A 14,425-nucleotide genomic window follows, 5' to 3' on the forward strand; every position below is an offset into this window, starting at 1 on the left:
CTCCGAGTGTATCTCGAGTATACACTCGGAGGATGCTTTTTTACTTAGGCGACTCTGAGTCGCAGCTAAGTCCCCGAGTGTGACTTTTCGTGCACATTCGGAGTGAGTTTGTACTTAGGCGACTCTGGGTCGCAGCTAAGTCTCCGAGTGTGACTTTTAGTGCACACTCGAAGCGAGTTTGTACTTAGGCGGCTCTGGGTCGCAGCTAAGTCTCCGAGTGTGACTTTTAGTGCACACTCGGAGCGAGTTCGTACTTAGGCGACTCTGGGTCGCAGCTAAGTCTCCGAGTGTGACTTTTAGTGCACACTCGGAGCGAGTTTTTTACTTAGGCGACTCTGGGTCGCAGCTAAGTCCCCGAGTGTGACTTTTAGTGCACGCTCGGAGCGAGTTTGTACTTAGGCGACTCTGGGTCGCAGCTAAGTCTCCGAGTGTGACTTTTCGTGCACACTCGGAGCGAGTTGTTACTTAGGCGACTTTGGGTCGCAGCTAAGTCTCCGAGTGTGACTTTTCGTGCACACTCGGAGCGACTTGTTACTTAGGCGACTCTGGGTTGCAGCTAAGTCTCCGAGTGTGACTCCTAGGGCACACTCGGAGCGAGTTTGTACTTAGGCGACTCTGGGTCGCAGCTAAGTCTCCGAGTGTGACTTTTAGCGCACACTCAGAGCGAGTTTGTACTTAGGCGACTCTGGGTCGCAGCTAAGTCCCCGAATGTGACTTTTAGTGCACACTTGGAGTTAGTTTTTTAGACCGGAGTCTGCAAACGCGGAAGAATTTTGAATCGGCAAGAAATCAATTTTCTTTGTATTACTTCGATGATACTTGTTCTTTACATTGTCTCCGTCGGTGGTTATGTGTAGAAGCGCTTTAGTAGATCTCCATTCCATGCTCGCGGCTCGTCCGTTTCCCTGTCGAGGTTGTAGAGTCGATATGCTCCATTGTTCAGCACCTTAGAGATGATGAACGGTCCTTCCCAGGCGGGAGCCAACCTGTGTGGTCTCTGTAGATCCACTCGGAGCACCAGGTCGCCTGCTTGGAACGTGTGGCTCCTGATGTGTCGCGCGTGAAATCGCTACAGATCTTGTTGATAAATTGTTGAACGGATCAGTGCCATCTCGCGCTCCTCTTCTAAAAGGTCCACTCCGTCTTGCGTGGCTTGCTCTGCTTCGGCTTCGGAGAAGAGTTCGACCCGCGGAGAGTTGTGAAGCAAGTCACTCGGAAGGACTGCTTCTGCTCCATAAATGAGGAAAAACGGGGATCGCCCTGTCGATCTATTCGGAGTCGTGCGGAGGCCCCACAGCACCGAAGGCAGCTCGGTGACCCATGCGCCGGCGGCATGTCCAACTTCTCGCAGGAGTCGAGGCTTCAACCCTTGAAGAATAATCCCATTCGCCCGCTCCGCTTGTCCGTTTGTTTGGGGGTGCGCGACGGATGCAAAATCCACTTGGATACCTTGGCCTGTGAAAAACCTTTGAACCTGTCCGAGTCAAAGTTTGTGCCATTGTCGGTGATTATGCTGTGCGGAACCCCGTATCTGGCAATGATGTCTCTATTTGATGGTCGTAAGGGTGTCAAGCTTCTTGATAGGCTTGGCTTCAATCCACTTGGTAAACTTGTCGACTGCTACCAGCAGATGAGTGAATCCTCCTTGGCCTGTTCTGAATGGTCCGACTATATCTAATCCCCACACGACGAATGGCCAAGCAAGAGCAATTGTCTTCAGCGCAGACGTTGGCTTGTGGGACTTGTTTGAATAGAACTGACAACCTTCGCAACGGTCGACCATATCCTTTGCCATTTCATTCGCGTGCAACCAGAAGAAACCAGCTCTGAATGCTTTGGCGACGATTGCTCTTGAGGAGGCATGATGACCGCAGGTTCCCGAGTGAATTTCTTCCAAGATCAACTGCCCTTCCTCAGGAGAGATACACCGCTGAAGGACGCCTGAAACACTTTCCCTGTATAGCTGGTCATCAATGACGGTGAAGGACTTCGACCTGCGAACAATCTGCCTAGAATCTCCATGATCAAATCAACCACAGCAGGGACCTCGACTTCAGTCGGATCTGTTGAGCTCTTCGGTTGTACTGGTTCCTCTGTAAAAGGATCTTCTTTTACCGAGGGGAGGTGTAGGTGCTCGAGGCAGACATCACTCGGGACCGATCTCCGAGTGGATCCAAGCTTTGCCAATTCATCTGCTACTTGGTTTTTCAGTCGGGGAGCAAGATGAAGTTCCAGGCCTTCGAACTTCTTCTCGAGCTTCCTTATTGCGTTGCAGTATGCAGTCATGGTGGGGTTCCTTACATCCCACTCCTTCATTACTTGATTAACCACTAGATCTGAGTCGCCATAGACCATCAGGCGACGGACGCCGAGTGAGATGGCCATGCGCAACCCGTAAAGGAGAGCTTCGTACTCTGCTTCATTGTTGGAGGAATCAAAATGGATCTGCAACACATACTTGAGTTTATCACCTTTCGGGGATATGAGCACTACGCCGGCGCCGGAGCCATTCAACATCTTGGACCCATCAAAGAACATGGTCCAATGAGCCGAGTAGATGTGAGTCGGTTGCTGTTGTTCTACCCATTCTGCTATGAAGTCAGCTAGAGCTTGAGACTTTATAGCTTTCTTGGCTTCAAACTTGATGTCGCAGCATAGCATCTCCATTGCCAACTTTGCCACTCGGCCTGACACGTCCCGATTGTGGAGAATTTCCCACAACGGAGCATCAGATATGACAGATACCGAGTGGTCTTGGAAATAATGAGCCACCTTCTTTGCAGTCATGTAGATCCCATAAATAAGCTTCTGATAATGGGGATACCTCTGCTTGGAAGGAGTCGGGACTTCGGAAACATAATATACTGGCCGCTGAACCTTGTACGCCTTGCCTACTTCTTCGCGTTCAACTGTCAGAACGGTGCTGACGACTTGATTTGTAGCCGCGATGTACAGAAGAAGGGGTTCTTTACTGAGCGGGGCAGTAAGAACCGACTGAGTGGAAAGCAGGGCTTTGAGATCGTCGAATGCGATTTGGGCTTCGTCTGTCCACTCGAAGGTATCTGATTTCTTCATGAGTCGGTACAGAGGTAACGCCTTCTCGCCGAGTCGAGCGATAAACCTGCTCAAAGCCGCTAGGCAACCTGTGAGCCTTTGAACATCATGTACTCTTACCGACCGCTCCATTCGGACAATGGTCCCGATCTTTTTCGGGGTTGACATCGATCCCTCGTTCAGAAACGAAGAAACCGAGTAACTTCCCGCTCGGAACGCCGAATGAACACTTGGCTGGGTTGAGCTTGATATCGTACCTACGTAGGTTGGCGAATGTTTCTGCCAAGTCAGTCAGCAGGTCGGAACCTTTGCGTGACTTGACGACGATATCATCCATATACGCCTCCACATTTCGACCAATCTGGTCTAGGAGGCATTTTTGGATCATGCGCATAAAAGTTGCTCCTGCATTCTGCAAACCGAATGGCATAGTGATGTAACAGAAACACCCGAATGGGGTGATGAAGGCTGTTTTTAATTCATCTGGACCATATAGACGGATCTGATGATAGCCCGAATAGGCATCAAGGAAGGATAAGCGCTCGCAACCCGCAGTCAAATCAACAATTTGATCAATGCGGGGGAGCGGGAAGTGATCTTTCAGACAGACCTTATTGAGATGCTTGAAATCGATGCACATACGGAGAGACTTGTCCTTCTTGGGCACCATGACAACATTAGCGAGCCACTCAGAGTGGTGTACCTCGCGAATGAAGTTGGCTGCCAAAAGTTTAGCCACCTCCTCTCCGATTGCTTTCCTCTTGTGCGCGGCGGACCGACACAGGCGTTCTCGGACAGGCCGAGCAGCAGGATCCACATGCAGTCGGTGCTCAGCCAACTCCCTGGGTACACCTCGCATGTCAGCAGGCTTCCATGCAAAAATGTCCCAGTTCTCACGGAGGAATTGGATGAGCTCGACTTCCTATTTTGGATCAAGGGTGGTGGAGATGTTTGTCGGGGCGGCGGTGTCGTCCGTCGGATGGATGCTGACTTTCTTCGTGTCTCCCGCCGACTGGAATGCGGACTCGGAAGCTGGCTTCTTTGAACGCATCAGGTCAGCGGGGTCGGCGGTCTTCTTGTACTCATCCAGCTCGAGAATAGCCATCTGCTGATCAGCAATCCTCGACCCCTGCTGCAGACACTCCTCGGCCCGCTGCCGATTGCCTGTGACCGTAATCACACCTTTGGGACCTGGCATCTTCAACTTCAAATAGACGTAACATGGACGGGCCATGAAACATGCATATGCCGGACGGCCCAGAATCGCATGGTATGCACTCTGGAAATCCACCACCTCGAATGTCAGCTTCTCCTTGCGGAAGTTCTTGTCAGAGCCGAAGACGACATCCAACGCAATCTGGCCGAGTGATTTGGCCTTTCTTCCTGGGACGACTCCGTGGAACTGCTTACTGCTCTCGCTAAGTTTGGACATCGGAATGCCCATTCCCTTGAGAGTGTCGGCGTACATGATATTCAAGCCGCTGCCGCCGTCCATGAGGACTTTGCGCAGCCTAACTCCTTCCACCACCGGGTCGACGACCAGAGCCTGCCTCCCTGGGGTGGGTACGTGTGCTGGGTGGTCTGACTGGTCAAAGGTGATCGCAGTCTGTGACCACTTGAGGAACGTGGGAGTGGATGGGGTTGCCATGTTTACCTCCCTGTTGACCAGCTTCAGTCGAGTTTTTCTTTCCACATCAGCAAAAATCATCAGCGTTGCATGGACTTGGAGGAACGGATCCTCCTTGTCCTCATCATCCTGCTCGGTGTCCTTCGCCGAATCCTTGGATGAGGAGGCGACACTGCCGAGTGGTATGCTTCAGCACTATGACATTGCCTTCTTCATCCATTTTCGTGTGGATTGGACACGGTTGATCCAGGATGGAATTTCCTGACTGCCTCTTCTTGGGGGTGTACTGAGCTTTCCCCTTGCCTTTGAACTTGGCAGTCGTAACGGCTGCTGCCTCTGCCTGCGGAGTGGATTGAGCTTTCTGCTTCTGCTTCCGATTGTTGTTCCCATCTCCATCGGCGACTGACTTATGCTTGCCGCTACGTATGCGGTCCTCCTCTTCGCAATTTGCATAGCGCGCGGCTATCTCCATCATCTTGCTCATGGAGATGTCGCCTGTCCGACCGAACTTCAGGTACAGATCTCTGTACCGCACGCCTGCCTTGAAGGCGCAGACTGCTTGGTGCTCCGTGATGTTCTCCACCGTGTGGTAGAGGGTCGTCCAGCGCTGGATGAAATCGCGCAAGGGCTCGTTCTGTTTCTGGACACAGTGCTGGAGCTCTACGAGACCAGCAGGGCGTTTGCACGTACCCTCGAAGGTCCTGATGAAGACTCGGGCCAAATATGCCCAACTGTAGATGCTTGACGGAGCTAACTGGTTCAGCCAGGCTCGCGCCGAACCGTTGAGCATCAGTGGGAGATGTTTCATGGCGACATGGTCATCTCAGCCACCGATCTGGACCTCCACTCTGTAGTCGTCCAACCAAGTTTCTGGTTTGCACTCTCCTGTGAATTTGCTGATTCCCGTCGCCAATCGGAAGTTGGGAGGGATGTCAGCTGAGCGGATGGCCCGACTGAAGCACTCGGGGCCAGAAACAATGGTCCTGCTTCCACTCAGACGGTCTCTATCGTGACCATCACGGTGGGCTCGACTTCTGTCGACCTTCTTCTGGGCGATGTACCCTCTTGCACCAGGCCTTGGATCATGCGCGTCACCGCCCGAACGACGATCATCGTGATGCCGGGGCCCGTAAGGCCCACCCCGCGGAGGAGTACGCGAACGGCGATGATCTTCTGGATGAGACCGAATGGGAAGCGGATTCCGACTCGGGTCCCTGGAACGGATGCCCCCTCTGCGTCGCTGATGAGAGTCGGGACTGAAAACCGACCGATGCGTGTTCGCTTGAACAGAACTGTTGTGGACCCTGTTGTGCGACTGGGAGACCGCCAAATTTTGCTGCTGCGCCGTATGCAACAGGGCACGGATCTGCTCGATTCCTCTACCAGCCTCTGAATCAGTCGGCTGGAGAGAATCGGCTATCCTGGCGGCTACAGCCAAGTTGAGGATGGGTGTGCGGAACACCTCGACGTTGCTCTGGCGAGTGCGTCGACTGGAAGAACGATGGTGTTGACGACGAGCGCCGGATGATTCTCTGAACTCACGCTTGTTCCGACCAGTCCCGAGGGGACTTTCATGGGAATCGGCCATGAGAACTTCGGCTGCAGGCCCGCGACCCGGATACTCGGAAGGTAGCTCAGTCGGAACTGACTCCAAGAACTGGGACGGCGGCGGGACCACAACCGATTCGAGCACCGCCACTTGAGAGGACGCGCTCTGTCGTGCCTGGGCGTGTCGCACCCAACGCTGGAGCCGTGGACGACGGGATCGCTTGTTGCGGCGCGTGACGGGGGCGAAGATCGACACCAGGGTCGATGGCTGCAGAAGAAGAACACCGCAGGAACTGGCACGGAAGTGCGTAGCCCCGCGACTGGGAAGCGCCTCGACGTCGAGGGGCGCATCCCGAAGCCATGCCGAATCGTCGGCGATGAAGGAGAGGGCACCGATGAGGATCCCATGACCCATGCACAGATCTCCACCGGACGACATGACGAAAGTATGAAATCGCAAACTCGCCGGAAGTCGCTTAGACGCCTGCCCCACGGTGGGCGCCAACTATCGTGGGTATAAGTCTGACAGTAGAAGTATGGGGTACGAAAGTATATGGGCAGAACCTTAGCTACGGCGAGGATGTATGAGTTCAGGCCCCTCTACGGTGGAGGTAAAAGCCCTACGTCTCAGTGCTCTTGGGAGCTTTGTGTCGAGTGGATTATAGGATTATAGCAAGTGCCAACCTTTGCACCAGTGGGGAAGGGCCGCTTATATAGAGTGCGCTGCCCTTCATAATGGCCCGGTGGACAGGGGTGGAATAGTGGCGAATAAATGCATACGTTACAGGTAACGTAAGCTTTAAATGCTAATAATGGTGTATGAAAACGTATGACCGTTGCCCTCCTGGGAGATTACGATGTACAGAGTGGATTCCAGTCGGTACGTTAGATATGCTCCGAGTGGATCGTCGCCGACTGGATGATGGGGGCGTCTTTAGTTCAGTCGAAACTGTCTAAGGGCCTTATCTTCTATGAAGGATAGTCCTTGGGTAGGACCTATAGGGCAGACCTATGATCCTACCCTGGGACTATAACCCCATCAGTCCACCTCCGGGCGCCGCGCTTCCTCGCGCCGTCCGTCCGGACGCGCCGCTCGCGCTTCGGGTCCCTCTCACGGCCGGATCTGCTGCCGGAGCCACGTCCGGAGCTCCACATTCGGTCCCACATGGCGGCTGGAGGCGGGGTGGGTGGTCGCTGGCGGCGAGAAATGTGGAGAGGGGAAAGGGGAATCTGGTGGCTCGCGACAGCGGGGATAGGGTTTGGACCTGCAAAATGGTCGCGGAACCGCAGTTATACTGCTCGGGGTGTGCAGTTTGCGGGCTGCGGCAAAAAATTTTACGGGCCGAACGAGTATACGTGCTCTGTTCTAACCAGAAAATTGGACCGATCCCGCATACTTGTTGAAATTTTTACGGGCCAGACGGTTTTGCGGGGTTTGCTAGAGTTGGTCTAAGTGGCCACGCCACGTCCCAGTTGTCACCCTGTGATCTTTTTTTTTTCTTTCTTTCTTTCTTTTGAGCAAAACTCACCGTGTGATCTGAAACCTCAAACCCATCTGGCCGTCGACAAGCCCTCCGCCCCCTTTCGCTGTCGCCGACCCGCCGCCTCCGGCGAGAGCGACTCCACCTCACAACCGTCGGGCGTCCGGCCGTGCTCCACCGCCGACCCGTCTCATCTTCCTATCCAGGTCACCATCCGCTGGCCACTCCCTTCGGATCCTAGGCTCGTCTTCTCCGGATCCAAAGGTACTAGTGAGCTTTCGCCATGTCGAGGCTGCGGGCGCTCTGGCAAGCTTCCGTGAACGCTACCAAGAGAGGTAGGTACCTATCCCCCACCCCCCGCGCAAATATTGTTGATACGCTGTGCCTATTCGGTTCATTTCCTCAACCAGAAACCATAGTCGTCTTGGCTATGATAACCTCGAACTGTTTGTTGTGTGCGAAATGTTAACTGGACAAGGTCAATGTAGGGAATCATGCCTACTCTCACAAGTCCTTAGTGTGAACAACTTAGCTTGCTCGCTAGGAGCCTGAAGATTAGTGCGATGCAGTGCACACGAGGTTATTTCGTAGTGATGAATTGGGATAGGAATTACCATGGATATCAAGTCCAATATCAATGGATCACTAACCGGAGTATTTGTTGAGTATTTCAATTTCACTCCGAACATAACTGATATATAAACCTTTAGTTGCTGCCTATGGCATTGTAAGCTGATTTTCAAGAACCCACTACTCATGCATTTCGGTAACTGTATGGTATGGTAACTAAATTTATCATATTAGGGAAAATAGTGCCGATTTTTCTCCTCTACTCCCTCCGTTCCTAAATATAAGTCTTTTTAGAGATTTCACTAGGAAATTGCATACGGATGTATATAGACATACTTTAGAGTGTAGATTCACTCATTTTACTCCGTATGTAGCCCCTTAGGCCTTGTTTGGTGCGCAGGGTTTGGGGAGGTTTCTAGGGGATTATCCCCGAGGGGGCCAGAAACCCCACGATTCCCTGCATGTCCATTTGGCGGACAGGGTTTGTGGTGAGCAAACCCCTTCAATCCACTCAAATCCACCTCAAACCAAGTGGTTTTGAAGCATCGAGGGAGGGCTAGTGGAACTCGTGCAATGGGGATTCAAGAGGATTGGGTGGAAGAGAGGGATTCACCAAATCCCCTAGAATCCCCACCTCCTTGGGGGCTTGAAAACCACTTATGTCAAACAAGGCCTTAGTGAAATCTCTAAAAAGACTTATATTTAGGAATGGAGGGAGTAATTGGCAACATGTACCCCATGAATTTTCAAACCTTCCCCTAACTCACCTGAATAACTCTTTTGGCATATCTAACCCCATGAATTACGCACGGATTTTGTAACAGTAGTACATCACAATATACACATTATCTTGGGCCTATGCATTAATCTTGTATCTGCATATACCAAATTGGCAGCTGTTGTATGGAATTCAGAAGATTTATTTCCACCAAGTGAAAGATACATCTTCAATTTCAATTCAAAAGATGAGGTGAAGAAGTGGCACTTGTACTCGGATTCAGAGTATGGAGGTAATGCATCAAGTTGATGTTTTCTTGTTTAATGATAGTTGTCACAGTTTCCCTGAATAACTGATATGATAGAATGAAGCGTGTGTGTCCTTTTGTTATTGTGAGATACTCATGAAAGATTTACATTCCCTACATTTCTCCCTGGTACCAACTTGTTATTTTCATTTTATCTCGGAATGTGCAAAGAAGCTGACATGTTGGGTCACTGAAGAATGTTGTCTTTAGATGAATATGTAACTGATTTAGGCGTCCATAGTACTTCCTTGTTTTGAATGAAAATGACTAAAGTCAAGAAAAGCTCTCTTCTTCCAGGGAACAACATAAAATGATTTGCTATCTGGTACTTACATAGTGCAGTCTTTCCTAAAGTTATGTGCTACAGTAGAGCATTACTGTCTGTTTCCTTTGTGCTCAATGCAGACTGCAGAGTATTATTTCTTTTTTTTAGGGACGCAGAGTATTATATCTAATACCAATGTATCTTCCTTGTTTCGAGTAAAATGAATAAAGTCAAGAAAGCTCTCTTCTTCCGGAGAGCAACATAAAATGATTTGCTATTGAGTTCTAGTACTTGAATCTTCCTGATGTATGGTATAGTCCTTCCTAAGGATATGTGCTACAGTAGAGCATTACTGTCCATTTCCTTTGTGCATACCGCAGAGTATTATATCTGAAACCAATTTATTATACTCCTTCCGTAAAGAAATATAAGAGCAGTTAGATCACTAAAGTAGTGATCCAAATGCTTTTATATTTCTTTACAGAGCGAGTACCAGTTTTTCTTTATAGTGAGCCAATTGGGTGTCTATCCATTCCAAACAGGCCATGCCAAATGGTACCCTTTTTCCTTTATACATGAGTAAAACATCAAGACTGTGTAGTGCCCCATGCTTAGAATAATTTTCATGGGATTGCTTCTTACTTCTGATAGAAATTTGATAACCTGTTTTCTCCACCACAGATTATTATCTCTCTGATATATGTATTAAATTTATACACCATCCTTCTGACACCTTTTGTAAAAACTTTGTGTTTGCATCTGTGAGATAATATCATTGAACAGTGTTGTTCTCCAGGTTTATCATCTGCATCACTGGAGATAACTGATAGTGTTTCTGGTGGAGATACTTCATCAACTGGTACTATGTCTTTGACATGCTTACTTTTCCAGCTGGCTCAATCTTTTGAAGTATAGCTCGCATTATGATTTATAATTTCCAGTTTGAAAAAGATAAAAGTGTGTGGTGTGTAATTGCAGTCATGTAGAACCTAGAAGAAGAAATAAGCTTAATTGCTGTCTAAAAATGGGAATGCCTTGTAATACCGTTCACTGTCATTTGTCTGTACTAGTCTAGTTTAGCAGGGAATATCAGCTGCGTCTTTTCTATGTAGTTAATAACAGTTGAATATAATTATATGAAACATGCAGTCCATTTATTCATGACTTCCATAGATCCTATTCCTTACTAGCTCAGCTTAATTTTAAACTTGACAGTTTTGTAATGATTTAACCAACATGTGCACTTGGGAAGGTGTCTTTTCTGGCAACCTCTCCTTGGATATGTCCGAGGGATCACCATGGAGGATCAGGCGAAGTGGTTTCTGCGGAATGCGATCAAAGAAGGTATAGCGTTCTGTCTGCACTGAGGGTTGTAGCTGGTGAAGAGTGTATGTTGACTAGCAAGTCAAAATTCTAATAAAATAAAGTTATTCAATTTAAAAGAAGGGAATGGTCAGTTACTTCAAAAAGTAGAATATATTCAGTAGACACCATAATGCTGAGCATACCCACAGTCGTGCTTCCTAAATCTCACCTTATTTTGTTCTTCCCTGGTTGGGTAATTTATATGCAGTGTCTTAGGATTTGGTCAAAAGCTTAGTTGAGCTTTCATTTGATGTCCACAAAGTAACAAGGATTTCTAATTTTGAGCAATCTCAGTATGGAGACACTATTTTGCTGACTTCATGCGATTCCTTGTTTCAGTTTGATGGTTTCATCGATCTTGATTCATATGACACAATAGCAATTAAGCTCAGAGGGGATGGAAGAACTTACATATCCACTGTACGTATACGACGACTAGAAACAACAATGAATAATTGATGTCCAGTCAATATATTGTTCCATAATCTGAATTTGTATGCAGATATACACAGAGAACTGGGTGAATTCACCTGGACAAGAGGAAGATAACTCGTGGCAGGCTTTCGTGTACGTACCACAGGGTGGCTGGCGCATCCTGAAGGTAATTTCTCTAGTCACAACCGACAACTATGTGTTTGTTCATGATTAAAATACCACTGTTTTTCTCCATCCAGATCCCTCTTGCTAGCTACTTGCCTACATGGAAAGGAAACGTGATCGAAGCGGAGATGGAAATGAATCCTTCTCGCGTCGTGGGAATGTCTGTCTCGTTAAATGCAGAAGGCGGCGTTCCTGGTGCTAAGACTGGGCCAGGCGATTTTAGATTAGACATCGATTGGATCAAGGCGATGAGGGCACTGTGATTTCCACAGCCTGTCTTTCGGCTTTCGCAGTATATTTCTGGTCCTAAAATTCCAAGAGCGTTTCATTCTATGTAGTTGCTCGCCGAGCTCCTTCACAAAAGAGAATCTCATCCTGTATGCAGCTACTTTGTCCTACGGTGATAGATGAGTGTCATCAATAACCAGGGGTATGAACGGTAAAACCATCATACGACAGATTGTCAAATCCTGCATCCATCGTAGATGCATGAAATGTTTCACTTTGTATCGGAGCAGTAACCATGGAAATAGTTATCGGTCCAGCACCATTGAATAAAGAATTTTGAGCAGTTTTAACATGACCCCTCTGGCCCTCTTGCCTGTCATGAAACTTTTTGTACTGTAGAAGTGCATGCTCTAGCCAATGCAATCAAAAGAACGATTTGATGAAAGAGACTAGGCAGCACATTATACGTCACACTCCCCCTCACGTGTGACTTTGATACCATGTAGAAGCGCATGCTCTAACCAATGCAGCCAAAAGATCGATCTGATTGAAGAGACTAGGCAGCACATTATACGTCAACACGTGCTACCTTCCAGATGATAGATGTTCAATCTACAGTTCCGTGAAGCCTACTTGATGTTTTTTCTTTGAATTGTCCACCTGCTAAATCGCACGTTTTTCGCTAGGGTGCTTCAACCTGTCAGACTTGTCAAAGAGTACATTTTGGCCACTAAAATGATGAAAAGCCCGTGCCGGCAGGCGACAGCAAAGGGAAGCTTCTCGGCACAAGGATGCAAAAACGAACGCGGTTCAATCTGAAGAATCTCACAGTAGTTTATTCCATTCCGAGAAAAATAATCCTAAACTCGCTACCGGCCGATTTCCATGAACCAACCCAAGGGAGACTCATCATTTCGACTGGCAGCCACGGGGAAGATGAGCCCAACAAAATTGACTGACCAACAGCCCAACACCGTGGCGAAGACGCGTGGTGCCACCGGCTACTTTCCTCGCTCGCACGTATGCACAGACGACGGCGGGCCCGCCTTCTCTGTCACTGTCACCCTTCGATGAAGCCGGTCATCCGCAACACGGAGTTGCGCAGGTGGCTGAGGTCCCGGTGCGCCCGCCCGGGCCCCGACCGCAGCGAGAACGCCGCCGCCTTCCCCTCCGACCACCTGCGCGACACCATCAGGTGCGGCGGCACCATGGCGCCGTCGTGCTCCTCCTCCTCCTCCTCGTCGTCCAGGTCGGCGCGCCCGCGGGGCAGGTGGGCGGGCCTGGGAATGTCCACGGGCGCAGAGCGCTGCCGGCGGTGATCCCTGGAGGCTCCTCCGGGAGCCGCCGTCGATGGCCCATACGGGCTCCCCGGAGCGCCGTGGCGCGTCTCCGGCCACAGCACCTCGCACTCGGACAGCTCCTCCTGCTCCACCGTCGACATATTTGTGCGGTTTTGTGCTCGCCTGCGTGTTACACTTGGGGACTTTGCCGACTTGGATTGGAAGCTCGATGATCTTTTTGGTTATCGGCGAACAGGGCGCGTATATATAGGGCAGTGGGTGTGGCACCGATGCCGTGTAGGTGTAGCTTCCCACGTACGGCGGCAGCCGCGTGGAGGATGAGGTCGGAGCCGGGTCACGGGCCTACCCGTACCGGGCCAGGTCAAACAGAGGCTGATCCAATCCACCGGGCCACATGGAAATAAATTGGCTATATTCCCCTCAAATAAAAATTTAAAATAAAGTATCTATACAGTGTTTTGCTAAAAAATGTGTTTTGCTCTATACAATGTTCAAACTGTCACCTGGGGTTGTAATCTTTCCCATGTACTCGTACCTTGTGTGAGTGCTAATATATTCAGGCTGGAAAGCTCCTCCTGCTTTTGAAGGTGCATTTTTTAGAATCAAAGGTGCAACCTATTTTGGTCGTATGAGCAGTTTCTTCCTCTGTGTAATTATATAATGAACTGGTACCACTAATCATGAATCCGATCATTGGTGAGAGGTGACGAAGGCCAGAAGGTGCCACGTACACCTGCAGATACAGAATATAAGTCACCCGCAAAAAAAAAGAGACAGAAAATATAAGATTTACAAACAAGGTGCTGAAATTGTTTGAAAGTTGTATCGTTATCTAAAGCACCGCGCGCAGCAGCCAGTTCTGACGAGACCGAATACACGAGCATGGGATCCCATTTTAAAAGTGTGACAAGATTATGCCAGGCTTGATCCAGATTAATTAACCCTCGACTACGTCACACGCGTCCCCTGCTCCCCTGCGAATCTCTCACAGACCTACGCGTGTAATCCTTGGTCCTCGACTGGGAAGCACACGGAATCCATCGTCAAAAACAAGAAAAGCTGATCCTTTTTGTCAAGGTTCAGCACAAAATAAATCCATTTTTTTTTACAAAGGACCCTTCTACATGACATCCATATCCAGCACACCATGCTAGACAACATAACGTCTCGGTCAAAGGCGTCACTGATCATTGCTCACTTGTCACCTTGGCAGAGTAAGAGCAACTCTAGCAAACACCGCATTCGTCCGGCCCGCAACGTGTTTGCAGTTTGCATAAAAATGTCTATGCGGGCTGGCGCGTACGGACGCGGATGCAGACCCCGCATAACGGATCCGTAAAAGAGCATATTCGTGGAATATG

At 49.4% G+C, this 14,425-nt stretch overlaps 2 protein-coding genes across 2 annotated transcripts; one reads left to right on the forward strand and one right to left on the reverse strand.

Annotated features, from left to right (window-relative positions):
* The first annotated feature begins 7,730 nt into the window (after positions 1-7,730).
* Positions 7,731-12,113, forward strand: LOC123444326 (probable complex I intermediate-associated protein 30). Its single transcript, XM_045121012.1, has 7 exons — positions 7,731-8,045; positions 9,177-9,290; positions 10,367-10,429; positions 10,823-10,914; positions 11,275-11,355; positions 11,438-11,536; positions 11,610-12,113. The coding sequence occupies exons 1-7, from the start codon at positions 7,994-7,996 to the stop codon at positions 11,796-11,798; spliced, it is 690 nt and encodes a 229-aa protein (XP_044976947.1). The 5' UTR covers positions 7,731-7,993; the 3' UTR covers positions 11,799-12,113.
* Positions 12,114-12,579: 466 nt separating this feature from the next.
* LOC123444327 lies at positions 12,580-13,297 on the reverse strand. The gene has a single exon (XM_045121013.1). It carries the CDS (start codon positions 13,202-13,204, stop codon positions 12,824-12,826), a length of 381 nt encoding a protein of 126 aa, XP_044976948.1. The 5' UTR covers positions 13,205-13,297; the 3' UTR covers positions 12,580-12,823.
* Between the last annotated feature and the right edge of the window lie 1,128 nt (positions 13,298-14,425).

The sequence above is a fragment of the Hordeum vulgare genome, chromosome 3H, assembly GCF_904849725.1.
Source record: "Hordeum vulgare subsp. vulgare chromosome 3H, MorexV3_pseudomolecules_assembly, whole genome shotgun sequence".
Lineage (NCBI taxonomy): Eukaryota > Viridiplantae > Streptophyta > Magnoliopsida > Poales > Poaceae > Hordeum > Hordeum vulgare.

What these genes read in the sequence shown, in the direction of transcription:
- LOC123444326 (XM_045121012.1), top strand. Translation starts at nt 7,994, where the DNA reads ATGTCGAGGCTGCGGGCGCTCTGGCAAGCTTCCGTGAACGCTACCAAG. An exon ending in CTCGGATTCAGAGTATGGAG is followed by an intron (nt 9,291 to 10,366) that starts GTAATGCATCAA and finishes GTTGTTCTCCAG; the next exon opens with GTTTATCATCTGCATCACTG. An exon ending in TGGAGATACTTCATCAACTG is followed by an intron (nt 10,430 to 10,822) that starts GTACTATGTCTT and finishes GCACTTGGGAAG; the next exon opens with GTGTCTTTTCTGGCAACCTC.
- LOC123444327 (XM_045121013.1), bottom strand. Translation starts at nt 13,204, where the DNA reads ATGTCGACGGTGGAGCAGGAGGAGCTGTCCGAGTGCGAGGTGCTGTGG.